Below are 12,208 nucleotides of genomic sequence, written 5' to 3' on the forward strand. Positions count from 1 at the left end.
GACACTTTATTAAAAAACCTGCTTCAGTATATAAAAAATCACCCAATAGAAATTTGACACCTGGACAGTGTCAAATTTATGTCAAATTTGGGTGTCAAACAAACATTTTCCAAAAATTTAATAATTTAACCAAAAATAGAAATAGGCATATATCATTACTAAATTATCTATATTACCGAATTTTGTTTTCCCAATATATACAGAAAAACTAATGATCGTAAAATATCCCAAGCATTAAATAAATTAATTAGATTCTGTAACATATTTCGAGAAAATTTCGGTACAAATTAGTTTATAGAAGAATGCAACATTTAATTTTCACAAGTAGTATTTAGAAAACGACCATTCTGTTTATGTAATTAGAATATTTATATGGTTTAAAAAATATTCATGTCCCGACTGACTTTTATTTTGACGATTCAATATTTCTTTTGAGGGTTGAATAATTTTTTCGAGGACTCATTTTTTTTTTAATTTCAAAATAGACATCTAATAAATTAAATAATTGGTTTAAATACATACCAAAGACATATTTATTAATATTTCAACCTTTTTATTATGGTGGTTCTTCTTAAATATTTTAAACTTTTCTTTTGTTATCAAAACTCAATTTTTATTATAACTTATAATAATAATTATTGGGAGAGTAAAAACAGAATGAGAAATACATAAAGCAAATATTTAAGAAGCTATCAGATGATTGGTGCAATGAACTAAAAGTGTCTATGATGAAGCAGCAGTGATATGCAGTGCTACCAACGAATCATATGCACCACCTTTGTTAAGCAAGGTGTCGTGCTTTCCTTTCTCTGCAATGGCTCCATTTTTAACCACTGCAATTAAATCTGCATCCTTTATGGTGGATAACCTGTGAGCAACCACAATTGTGGTTCTGTCCACCCTCACTCGATCAAGTGCATCCTGAACCACTCTTTCAGACTCAGCATCAAGTGCACTTGTGGCTTCATCTAGTAGTAATATTTTTGGACTCTTCACTATGGCTCTTGCAATTGCCACCCGCTGCTTCTGCCCTCCAGACAGTTGAATCCCTCTCTCCCCCACTAATGTATCATAACCCTGCATAATTATTCATATGCTGTTTAGATCGCTACTAATTCAAAATTTACAATAAATGTTTTTCTTGATTGCCATCTAGGTTACCTGCTGCAAACTGCTAATGAACTTGTGTGCATTTGCCAGTTCTGCTGCAGCTATAATTTCAGCCTCTGTTGCATCACCACCTTTTCCATATGCAATATTGGCTCGAATGGTGTCATTAAACAACACAGGCTCCTGGCTTACCAGACCCATCTGCTGCCTAAACCATTTAAGTTTTAGCTTTTGGATTTCTGTTCCATCTAGTGTAATCTGACCTGAATCTGGGTCGTAAAATCTTTGTAACAAGGAGATCACAGTTGACTTTCCACTTCCACTTTCACCAACTAGAGCAACTGTCTGATATCCATCAGTGTAATCAAACTATTACATTCTCATTTAGGAAAAGGTTGTCCGTGATAATGACATGTTCCTATGATGAGATTTATGCACACAAAAAAAAAAAAAAAAACAGATTATTTTGCGAGTTACCTCTCCTGCGTGAATGGTCAAGGAAAGATCTTTGAATACAGGAACATGGGGCCTGGTTGGATACTTGAAAGTGACATGGTGAAACTCGATATCTCCCTTCACTTGTTCCAATGTCATTCCTGAATCGTCACTGGTATCTATTATTGATTTCTGATCAAGGATAGCAAATACAGAAGCTGCAGAACTTTCTGCTTTACTTGCAGCTGGGGTCATGAAGCCAGATTGTGACATTGCTATAGCTGCCATCGAGAGAGAAAAAAATACCTGAAAAATTAGGAAAATAATTGTTCAAGGCTAGAAGAGTGTGATTATCTTAGCTCTTAAACTATCTATCTTTTCTATTTATTTGAGATATGCTTATTACACTTTGTGAGAACAATTGAGAGAATCAGATGAGTAAAACGCTTCATATCTAAGATAATGACGATAATAGGACAATAACTTACACGGAAAACGTCTGAGATTGATGTTTTTCCCTTCTCTACAAGTTTAGCCCCAGCATAAAAACTACATGCATAAACCGAGAACAGAAAGAACAGTGATAACCCAAAACCCGTTCCGCTGACTAAACCTTGCCTTATACCTGTCTGGATGGGTCCTGCACATTTTGTATGGTATAACTTCATCACCTTCTCTTCAGCACAGAAAGCGGCAACCGTTCTGATATTCCCTACTGCATCATTCGCTACTTGGCTTGCTTCCTCATATAGTTTCTGTGAACATGCATATAGACCATTGATCAAATGATATCAGTGTAAGGTCATCTATTTGGATAAAACTCACCATAAGCACTTACACATTTAAACTTTTCCTATGAGTAAAATCAACTTGTACAGGAACTTTACAGTCTATAAGTTGATATTTATATCCGAAATTTACATATTTTTGAAAGGTTTCATGATAGAAAACAATAGTTTGGTACCAATAAGGCACAAACCTTTGCATCTGTGCTGAATCCTTGCATGGACTTCATTTGCAGATGTCCATTTAGAACTATTAGAGGTACCAAAACAAGAACTATGAGAGAAAGCTGCCAGTTTGCGTCAAAGGCAATTACCAAGGCTGTAACCACAGTAGCAATATCTTGAACCAGCAAACCAAGAGCATCCCCAACCAAAGTTCGAATAGAAGCTGCATCAGTGGACAGCCTTGCTCCAAGTGCTCCACTTGAATTTTCGGCTTTATCGAACCAGCTTATTTCCATGTGAATTATCTTCTCAAAACACATTAGCCGGATTCTTTTTATTAACTTACAACCAGCTACAGAAAAAAAGTAGGACCTTAATGGAAGAAATATGAAGGCACCCACACTAAGAGCAACAAATATTAGTGCCCAAAATTTTGAGTCTTTCCGGAGTTCATCTGCGGGCTCAAAGAAAGTATTTATCATGTGGGAAAGAAGGAGCCCCACGGTGGGTAGTATTGCCCCTGTTACTGCTGCTGCTAGAGTCCCCAAGAGTAACAATGGGATTTCAGGCTTGTTAAGATAAGCAATGCGGAGAATTGAAATTTCCTTAGGTTTATCTGATGCTGCTGAAGGAAAAGCTCCAGATCCTCCTTCTGAGGTTTCAAAGTGATCTTGCGTGGTGGGCATGGCATTTGATATTCTGAATGAGTTCTGACTGCTGCTTCCTCTTCCAGATGATCCCCGGCTTAAAGATTGAGGGAAAGAATACCGTTGGCTCGGTTGTCGTTTAGAATCTACCAAGTTTTCTGGCCTGCTTAAGTAATTTGCATCATGCTGTTCTGACTCCCTTTTAATTTCTTGCAATCTAACGAGCTGGCTAAAAGCTCCATCAGGATCTTTAGTGAGGTCTGCATGTGTACCTAATCATTGGAAATAAATAAGCATGCATATGTCAAGGAAAATTGAAGATGTGTTTGAGGAGTGAATGAATGACTTGAAAGCGGATTTGTTATACTAGTTTCATTTCTCGGCAACATTGTACGTATACCTTTTTCTATGACTTTTCCTTGATGAATAACGGCAATGACATCAGCATTCCTTATTGTGCTAAGGCGGTGGGCAACAATGACAGTTGTTCGGTTGATCATAATTCTGTCTAGTGTCTCTTGCACCACTCTCTCTGATTCCGCATCTAGAGCACTTGTAGCTTCATCAAGGAGCAGAATTCTTGGGTCCTTCAGAATTGCTCTTGCTATAGATATTCTTTGCTTTTGACCTCCAGAGAGTTGAGTTCCATGCTCTCCAACCATTGTGTCAAATCCCTAAACTCATAATTTTACAAAATTAATTAGATAGAACAGCCTCTTAGTGAAACAAAAATATATACACTCCAAATTTCAAAAGATGAATGATGAATCCTGAGCTCACATGGGGAAATTTATCTATGAAATTAGAAGCATTTGCAAGTGCAGCTGCTGCTCTTATTTCTTCATCTGTTGCCCGTTCCTTTCCATAGGCAATATTCTCTTTAATGCTGCAAGTAAAAAGAACTGGCTCCTGGCTGACAAGGCCAATTTTCTGTCTGATCCACTTCAATTGAAATTCTCTGAGGTTGATACCATCAATGAGAACTTCACCAGCATTTGGATCATAAAATCTCTCAATTAAACTGATAACCGTTGATTTCCCACTGCCACTTTGCCCTACCAATGCTGCAGTAGTGCCACTTGATATTGAAATTGAAAATCTATTGAATATCTGCTCATCCGGTCTTGAAGGATAACTAAAACAAACCTCCCTAAGTTCTATATCTCCTGAAATGTCATCTAGTTGTTGACCAGAAGAGTCATAAGCATCAATATCTGGTTGCCTCTTTATTGTTTCAAACATTTTAAATGCTGCTGCTTGTCCTGCAGCAAATGCAGCTAAGCTTGGAGATGCCTGTCCCAGAGACCTACAAATAAAATTATCGGAAAGTGTATCAAATTTTCTTGGAAAACTTTCGAGAGAGGTTGTAAGATATCAGTTGATTCATCCATCTTCAATGTATATGGTAAAGCAGAAGCTAACTTACATAGAGCCCGTCAAAACTGCAAAAAACACACTAATGACTTGTCCTCCTGTATAACCTTTCTCTATAACCATCTTCCCTCCAAACCAAATTGTCAAACCATAGGTACAGTAAACAAATAAACGAACAAAACCAAAGCCAAACCCACCAGCCAAACCCTCTTGCACTCCCACTCTGTAAGCTTTTGTTAAGTATTGATTGTATTGAGCTATAGCTTGCTTCTCTCCGGTAAATGACGCTACCTGCGTTGGAGCAATGTGTATCTTTTAATGTAATGCTCACTCGAAACGTGAAAAAGATAAACAATGGAAAGGGCATTCTGAAGGTTGGCATACAGTTCGAATTGAACCAATTGTCCGCTCTACTAGAGTTGCTGCTTCGGAATAAGCTGCTTGTCCTCGGGATGCCATCTTTGCAAAAGCAAAGCTCATTATGGAACCAGAGAGGACAAGAAGAGGAAGAGAAGATAGAAGCACAAGGCTTAGAAGCCAACCCTTGATGAATGCTATGACTATACCTCCAAAAAAACATGCCACATATTGGATGAATTTTCCTACCTGAGATAATCACCCAAAAAAAAACAAAAGAAAAGGCTAACTTCAAAGTTTGTTTGTATCATTGTTCGATGAAAGGGTTTAATTTCTATGCACTGTTAATAAAACAATACACTGCTAGTTCAAAATCACAACATTTATGACTTTTAAGTGGTCTGTTAATACCTTCTCTCCCATGGCTTCTTGAATAAGAACTGTGTCCCCTGACATCCTTCCAACAACCTCGCCACTGTTGGTTTCCTTGTCGAAGAAGCTGATATCTTGCCTCAAAATTGCTTTGAGGTATAAGCCTCTTATTCTTGCAGCTTGTCTCTCCCCAGTGATTACCCAGCAAGACACCTCTGCAAAATTGAAGAATGTGAAAAATACTTGCTATTTTATATAAAGCTAAATTGTATTTCTACTTATGCAGTAGGAATAATAATCTGAGAATTTGGCATGCTTACGGAAGAATGCTGCAAAAAAGGCACCTGCACCTATGGCTGCAAACTTCATAGATGCCTGAGCATGAAACAAAACTCGATGGGTTATGGCATGGAAACAAGGAGAAATTTGAATCCAAACAGTTCATCTCACACTTATTCTTGTGGAATCAGATACCCTCAGGTTTATTGAGCAATAGAATCTCACTAATAAGCAGTGGGAATATGATAGAAAAAAATTTAGACAAAAACTACTTTGCACTTATCCGGTTGCAACAAAAATGTGAGACAACTTAAAGCGCAATACTGTACACCTGATTTTCACCCATCTCACGATTTTCATATTTTCCTTCTGATAGATAGTTTCACAACATTGATTTTTAAATGAAAGGGAGCTAGGAATTACCTTGGATACTTCATGAACTACTTCTTGTTTATTATCAGCATTTCCTCCGAAAGCATCAATAGCATCTCCAATAAGTATAGTCATTAAAGGCATAACGATGCCATTAGCAACAGCACTTATTGCCCCAACAAGCATCAGAAGACAATCCCAATAGTCTGCAAAGGAGAAAAGTTTGTAAAAAGGTACTGTTTTATTGCTTTCATGCTTCGCCTTGCTCCTGTTGGAATCCTGCTGCCTGTCATCCGTTTCTTGGGTATTTTCAGGACCTTGAACTGCTGGATCATCACTTGTTGATCCTGTCATCTCAGTTGAAGTCCTTTGTGCATCCAAGCTGGCCTCTGCCACCATTGCCCCAACCAAAACCTCTCTCGGTTCACAACTTACAAACAACCTAAAACCAGCTGCTGAAGAAAGATCACTGGTTTGAATCAGCAACTCCCTTTTAGTTTTTCCGTCTAAGCTCACCACTCGAAGAACCTAATAGCTCCTTAGATGTCAAAAACTGCAAAAAGTAGTTGACTTAACCAAAGTCAAGAATAGAAACGAATGAAAATTGAAGGATGACACCAGAAGAATAGTTAGTTAGCTGGGAAATCAGAATTAAGCAAAAAGAATTAAGGTGAAAGCAATACTTGCAAAACCAAAAATCCAACATAAGTGATCAAAGCACATTCAACATGAAAACATGTATCATACATAATAAAGCAAACGTCATTCTTATTCATTTGTTATTGTCATTGTTATTTTCTTGAAGAAGCAAAAGCCACCCGAAACGAACCTTTTTGCAAACATGATATACAAATGCTTCCCGCGTTCTCAAAATGCTGCAAAGAACTATAAAGCAACAGGGGAATGAAGGAAAACCACAATATTGATGAAAACCATCTGGCAGTAGCCCACTGCTGCAAGTTAACTAGGCTCATCTTTAAATCATGAGATAAAGAAAAAGAACAAAACAGAATTAGATGCCCATTAGCAAAGGTAATAGTTTATGTACGGTTTAAATGCATCATGGAACAAGAGCTCTCTGTTATAAGCATCACACGTGGAGGTTATAATCACCCCAGAACTAAATTTAAAATATGAGCAATGTTCTAAAAGCAATGGTCAAAAGAAGAAGTATATGTTAGAAGTATAACGTACTAAAACTGAAAAAAAAATTTGCTGCTTGTTAAAGTATATATTCAGATTATGATTCCTTGACAAGTGATCAAGGATGGTTGTTAGCATTTGCCGTAAATATAGTGTGCTAAAATTTAGATTAAACATCAAGTTTAGTACTGTTGTAGATTATCCAAGAAATAATTTTCTCTGATTTATTCGTATTAGCGAAGCAGATGAAAGAAAGTTTGAGGGTAAATTAATTAATATATATGCACCCAAAAGACTAATGAATGTTTGGTTAAATTTGAAATCAGGACTATTAACCAAATTTTGATTGACTTTATATCTCTGGTCCACTGGAAGTGCTTATACGTTTGTTCAACAAGGCATTCATAACTAATTATTATTATGATATCACTAATGGACTATGATAACGAGTTGGCATAAAAAATTAATGAATCACAATTCATCAGTAACAAAGTCAAAACTGTATTCCTTTGTGATGGCTGATTATCGAAAGATTTACAGCATGAGAATTTTTTTCTCTCTCCCATCAACTGTAAAGAATCTCTGCAAGATTGAATACATGATGTAAAATTGAAATATGAAAGTATTTGTTTGTTGACTTCTTTAAGACATTTGTGCTCAAACATTGAGTTGAAACTCAAAAGCTCAGGTTGCCATGTACTTTTATTCAGTCACCAATTCTTTTTCCTATTAATGTTAGTATTATACTATAGGGTAGGTATCCACTTTTGGTTTCATTAGTAAACCTGTCTCTCTGCATGAGAGAATAGATTTGGAGGAATGAAAATGAGCGACTTTAAAGGAAAACTAAGAGACAAGAGAAGTTGTTTCATTTAAAAGAAATGAAAAAGACAAATAAGGTTGTTTGAATTAAGAAAAAGAAAAATCGTATTTTGACACTCAAAAGTTTTCTCTTTCTTTCGTTTGATTATATCTTTTATTAATAAAATATTATATTTAATAAATACAAATATAAACTTAAAGACTAACAAGAACCCATGAAAATGGAGAGGCTCAAAAACACCTCAGAATTCTTATAATCAATTCCATGAGACAAGTTGAACGAAGGGGAATTGATTCCATAAAGCTGTGCTGGACAGTATAATCGATTAGGTAACCAATTTCATGAGCTTGAAATCGAATAAGTGGAATGTGTAACCTTGGTCCAAATGATACATCATGGATCAATCACACAATGACACGTATGATAATATTTAAATAATTGTAAAAAAATGTTGTCTAAGCATCTTTATCCGTAGTATTAAGATGTATAAAGAGTAACAGTAATAAGTTTATAGAAAAATTAGTGAATAAAAGTGTATTTAGTTTAACCTATACGTTGCCTGGATGGGCATTGAATAAGGTCGGAATGAATAGACAAAGACATAAAAGTAGGGAGTAAATGCAGCTGCTGTTTTTGTTTTTGTTTTCGTCCTTTGCTACTCTCTGATTTGACCTCAGACAGATACTTGGGGACCGCATCGTCCTTCTATTTTTATATAAACACCTATTTTTAACGTACAATCTTTGTTCTCCTATAAATATGGTACTGCTGTCTTATTTTATGGGTAGGACGGCTACGTCTACCACCTTCCAAGCTAAACAAATAAATACATAAAAAAATAACCTAATTTTATACTAATCTTCACTCTCAATCTACCATTAAATTAATTGCTTCCTTATAATTCCAACAGATTATTCAACAAATATCTCAATCGGTTATCTTCTCAAGAATTCAAAACTTCAATATCCCTATAATCATATTGCTATCTTTAATTATTCCTATTTATTACTACAATTTTTTTTATTTTATTATTCATATTATTATTTATAATTATTTTGTATTATTATTATTATTATTATTTGTTATATAAATTTATTTTTATTGTTAGTATTAGTGAAAAAGAGACCTTTTCGTGTTACTTTTTAATTTTAAAATATAATTAAGAGTAAAACAGTTCTTTAGTGAGAGAAGAGTTGTTGAACTTGGATTAATATAGGAACTAAATGCTTTCAGTTGCTCATAATTGTTTTGGCATTGTATATATATAATTGGTTCAAATATATAGTTATTTCACCATCTAATGTTTTTAATATTCATACAAGATCCAAATTATTTCCTAGTTAGATTAACTAATTGGAAATTGAATAGGTAATTATAAACATAATGCTCCGCATTAAGGTTATGTACGATATATATGATTCTCACAATCTATTAATATATATATATATATATATATATATATATATATATATATAAAAGTGGTTGAGACACCAACTCTTTGAAACAAAACCTAAACTTCTTAAACTTATATTATTTAATCACATAAGCAAACTTCACATATTCTCTTTCCCTAATTCATTGCTTTCTTTATAACAACTCTTAACCTTATACACAAATATAAATCATTAACTTCAATTCTTAACATTATTTGTTTATAATATTTTTTTTTTACATTATTGTATATTATGAACCTATATATTAAATCATAAACAAGTTGAAAGAATTTGAAGTTACAAGAAGATCAACTTTCATTCCATCAGAGTAGGTTCTCTTAAGTCTCGTGGTTACAATACATATGTTGGAACTTTTTCCTACATTTTTGTTTCCAGTTTTACAACATTTTCCTAATTTATTCATTTTACTAATTCTATAGGGTCTATCATCTACTCAACCTACCCAACTTTTTTTAAAAAAAATTGTCTTCAATTTAAATAATATTATTACTTTTTTATTTTATTTGACAGGGCACAATATATGTAGTAGCATATAGTAGGGTAAATTTCTATTGCAACATTTACTTTTATCTTTTTGAAGATATTATACTATTGTTAAAAACGCTTGTCATACGAATTGGATTTGGAGTGCATAGAAATTATATGCATTAAATATTTTTTGAGGGACAAGACAGAAATCTAAAATTATTTTAAAATAAATTAAGATAGTCAATATTAGACAATACAAATTGTATTATATGACCACGGGCCAGTCAAGAATCAGACTGTTTGATCCTCCAACAAAGAAATGACCCATCTAAAATAGTCAGTGATAATTAATCTGACCAATAATAAGAAATGAATAGTTATTGAAAATAATAGTTATTAATTAATTATTAATAGAAATAATCAGACTTAATAATAAGCTTAATATAATATTTATAAATATATGTATGATAAAAAAATAAGTAATTTAACTTTGATTGCTCATGCTTATTATAAAATTTATTGAATAAATTACTGACTTGAATATTAGTGTCTTTTGTTGGAACGAAATCTGAATAATGGAACGAAGAAATTTGAATATTTTGAGTCAAAGGATTTCAACCTTACCAAAACACAAATAAGTATATTTTTTAAAAATTTAAACAAAAATTTTACAGTTTATTAAATATCGAGACATTTAAGATAGAATGTCTCAAACTTACTTAAACCTAATAACTTTACAACATATATATGGTAAGATAGAAAAGAAAAAGATAATTTATTAATAATAGATAGATTCCAGTTTTGGTTGATGAGCCAGGTGTCCAATTGGTGTGTTATTAAGGGATGAGAGGGTACACTCTTCTGCAGCATCCTACTATCCAATTTCAACCACTTTATTAGCATTGTCTTTGTTTTTGTTGTCTCCATCTTTCTGGTTTTTGTGCTTACCAGTTATACCAAAGGAATAAGATCTTGTCTTTTAAGGATGTTTGGGTCTTAAACTACTGCATTCGTAAAAATTGTAGTGCCTAAGACAAATTAAGGAATCAGTTGGTAAAAAGAATTACAAAGAGTGATAGAGATATATATCACATATTTCTTCTTCAGTTTTTCGTCAGTTGTTATCTTCCTTTGATCTGTATATAAATCTATTGTGCTTCCCCTTTGTACACATTCAATTCTCTTCAATGATAATGAGAATTTTTCTCCAGGGCATTCTGTCAAATAGTAACCAAGAGTTTGATATTTGTTCACATTTACACAGTCCAGCACCTGCAGCTGACTGACTTCTGCAAATTAGTAACCAATTCTTGAATTAGAGATTTCGATGTTTATGAAGTCATGCAAACAAAGAATCAATTAAGATTTAACTTCTTCGTAAGTTTGATTACTTCTCATTAAGTTTTTATTAAAAAAATTATTTTATCGTGCATTCATAATTTTTATAGATTTTATTAAGTTTTTGTTGTTTGATTTTCATGTCCACATGATCATAATTTTATTTTATGTTGGGGTTGCTGACATGTTTCTATATATTAAAAAAAAGAAATACATAAATTAAGTTTAAATTTCCCCTATTAAAAAAAATTAATATCGATTTTAATCTTTATACTTATAGTAATTATTCAATATTTCTTTTTAATTTATTTTTTATTCAATATATTATATCTATGAGAGTCTAAAAAATTAGATAGAATATTTTAAATAATAAAATTAGTTTATTTTAATATTAAAAGTTTAAATATATAAATAAAATTTTAATTAACAAGTATCATTATATAAAAGAATATTATTTCCTTAAAACGTAAAAACTTTCTATTATTTCTAAGCCTTCTCGTCTTTTATTTATTTGTTTGAAATTAAAAAGTGTTTAAGTGAGTATTGAGATAAAATCTTTAAATCTATCCAATCAATTGAAAAAAAAAAATTAGTTTCTATTATTTTTATTTAGTTGCATTTTTTTTTATGCATGTGAATATTGTTCTGTCTATGTCTCATTTGAGTAATAAAACTTTCGGTCCGTGGTGCTAACAAAAATAAATTTTTAAGACACCGTTATTCTGTTTCTTTCAACACTTAGTATATGTGAACATGGGTGCAGAGTGAGTGAAGATAGAGAGTTGCGTAATTATTGAGATGGAAAAATTCCACAGTGGTCTTTTTCGGATAAAATCAAAAGGATGTAGAAGCACTTGTGTGCAATGCTACTAAGGAAGCATAATCACCTTCCTTGCTCAGTAATGCTTCATGTGTTCCCTTTTCTGCTATCACACCATTTTTTACTACTGCAATTAAATCCGCACCCTTTATAGTGGATAGCCTATGAGCCACTACTATTGTGGTTCTGTTCACCATAACACGCTCTAGTGCATCCTGAACCACTTTTTCAGACTCTGCATCAAGTGCACTGGTCGCCTCATCTAG

At 33.1% G+C, this 12,208-nt stretch overlaps 2 protein-coding genes across 5 annotated transcripts in view; both read right to left on the reverse strand.

The window, feature by feature from the left end:
* Positions 1-645: 645 nt before the first annotated feature.
* LOC106766896 (ABC transporter B family member 4) lies at positions 646-6,941 on the reverse strand. 4 transcript variants are annotated; one of them, XM_022784005.1, is made up of 14 exons: positions 6,726-6,941; positions 5,948-6,449; positions 5,566-5,620; positions 5,285-5,460; positions 4,901-5,122; positions 4,714-4,807; positions 4,569-4,584; positions 3,923-4,448; positions 3,543-3,816; positions 2,525-3,414; positions 2,034-2,300; positions 1,588-1,851; positions 1,162-1,455; positions 646-1,077 (listed from the first exon to the last, which is right to left on the reverse strand). In XM_022784005.1, the coding sequence occupies exons 2-14, from the start codon at positions 6,293-6,295 to the stop codon at positions 724-726; spliced, it is 3,780 nt and encodes a 1,259-aa protein (XP_022639726.1). In that variant the 5' UTR covers positions 6,296-6,449; positions 6,726-6,941; the 3' UTR covers positions 646-723. The 4 variants fall into 4 exon arrangements, with proteins under 4 accessions (XP_022639726.1, XP_022639724.1, XP_022639725.1 ...); XM_022784003.1 differs by having other exon boundaries at positions 2,525-3,402; positions 4,569-4,807; XM_022784004.1 differs by having other exon boundaries at positions 2,645-3,414; positions 4,569-4,807.
* Positions 6,942-11,939: 4,998 nt separating this feature from the next.
* Positions 11,940-12,208, reverse strand: part of LOC106768839 (ABC transporter B family member 11) — a 15,588-nt gene continuing 15,319 nt past the window's right edge. The window contains exon 14 of the mRNA XM_022784006.1: positions 11,940-12,199. Coding sequence (XP_022639727.1) covers positions 11,957-12,199 — 243 coding nt within the window. The 3' untranslated portion in view covers positions 11,940-11,956. The remainder of the gene's footprint in view (positions 12,200-12,208) is intronic.

The sequence above is a fragment of the Vigna radiata genome, chromosome 7 (genome assembly GCF_000741045.1).
Source record: "Vigna radiata var. radiata cultivar VC1973A chromosome 7, Vradiata_ver6, whole genome shotgun sequence".
NCBI classification, from domain to species: Eukaryota; Viridiplantae; Streptophyta; class Magnoliopsida; order Fabales; family Fabaceae; genus Vigna; species Vigna radiata.

Bases quoted from the DNA above. Each gene is read 5' to 3' on its own strand.
- LOC106766896 (XM_014651677.2), bottom strand. From the start codon at position 6,295: ATGGTGGCAGAGGCCAGCTTGGATGCACAAAGGACTTCAACTGAGATG. The intron at 5,461-5,565 runs GTAAGCATGCCA...TCAATTTTGCAG, and splicing joins CTTTTTTGCAGCATTCTTCC to AGGTGTCTTGCTGGGTAATC. The intron at 4,808-4,900 runs GTATGCCAACCT...GCTCCAACGCAG, and splicing joins CAATTGGTTCAATTCGAACT to GTAGCGTCATTTACCGGAGA.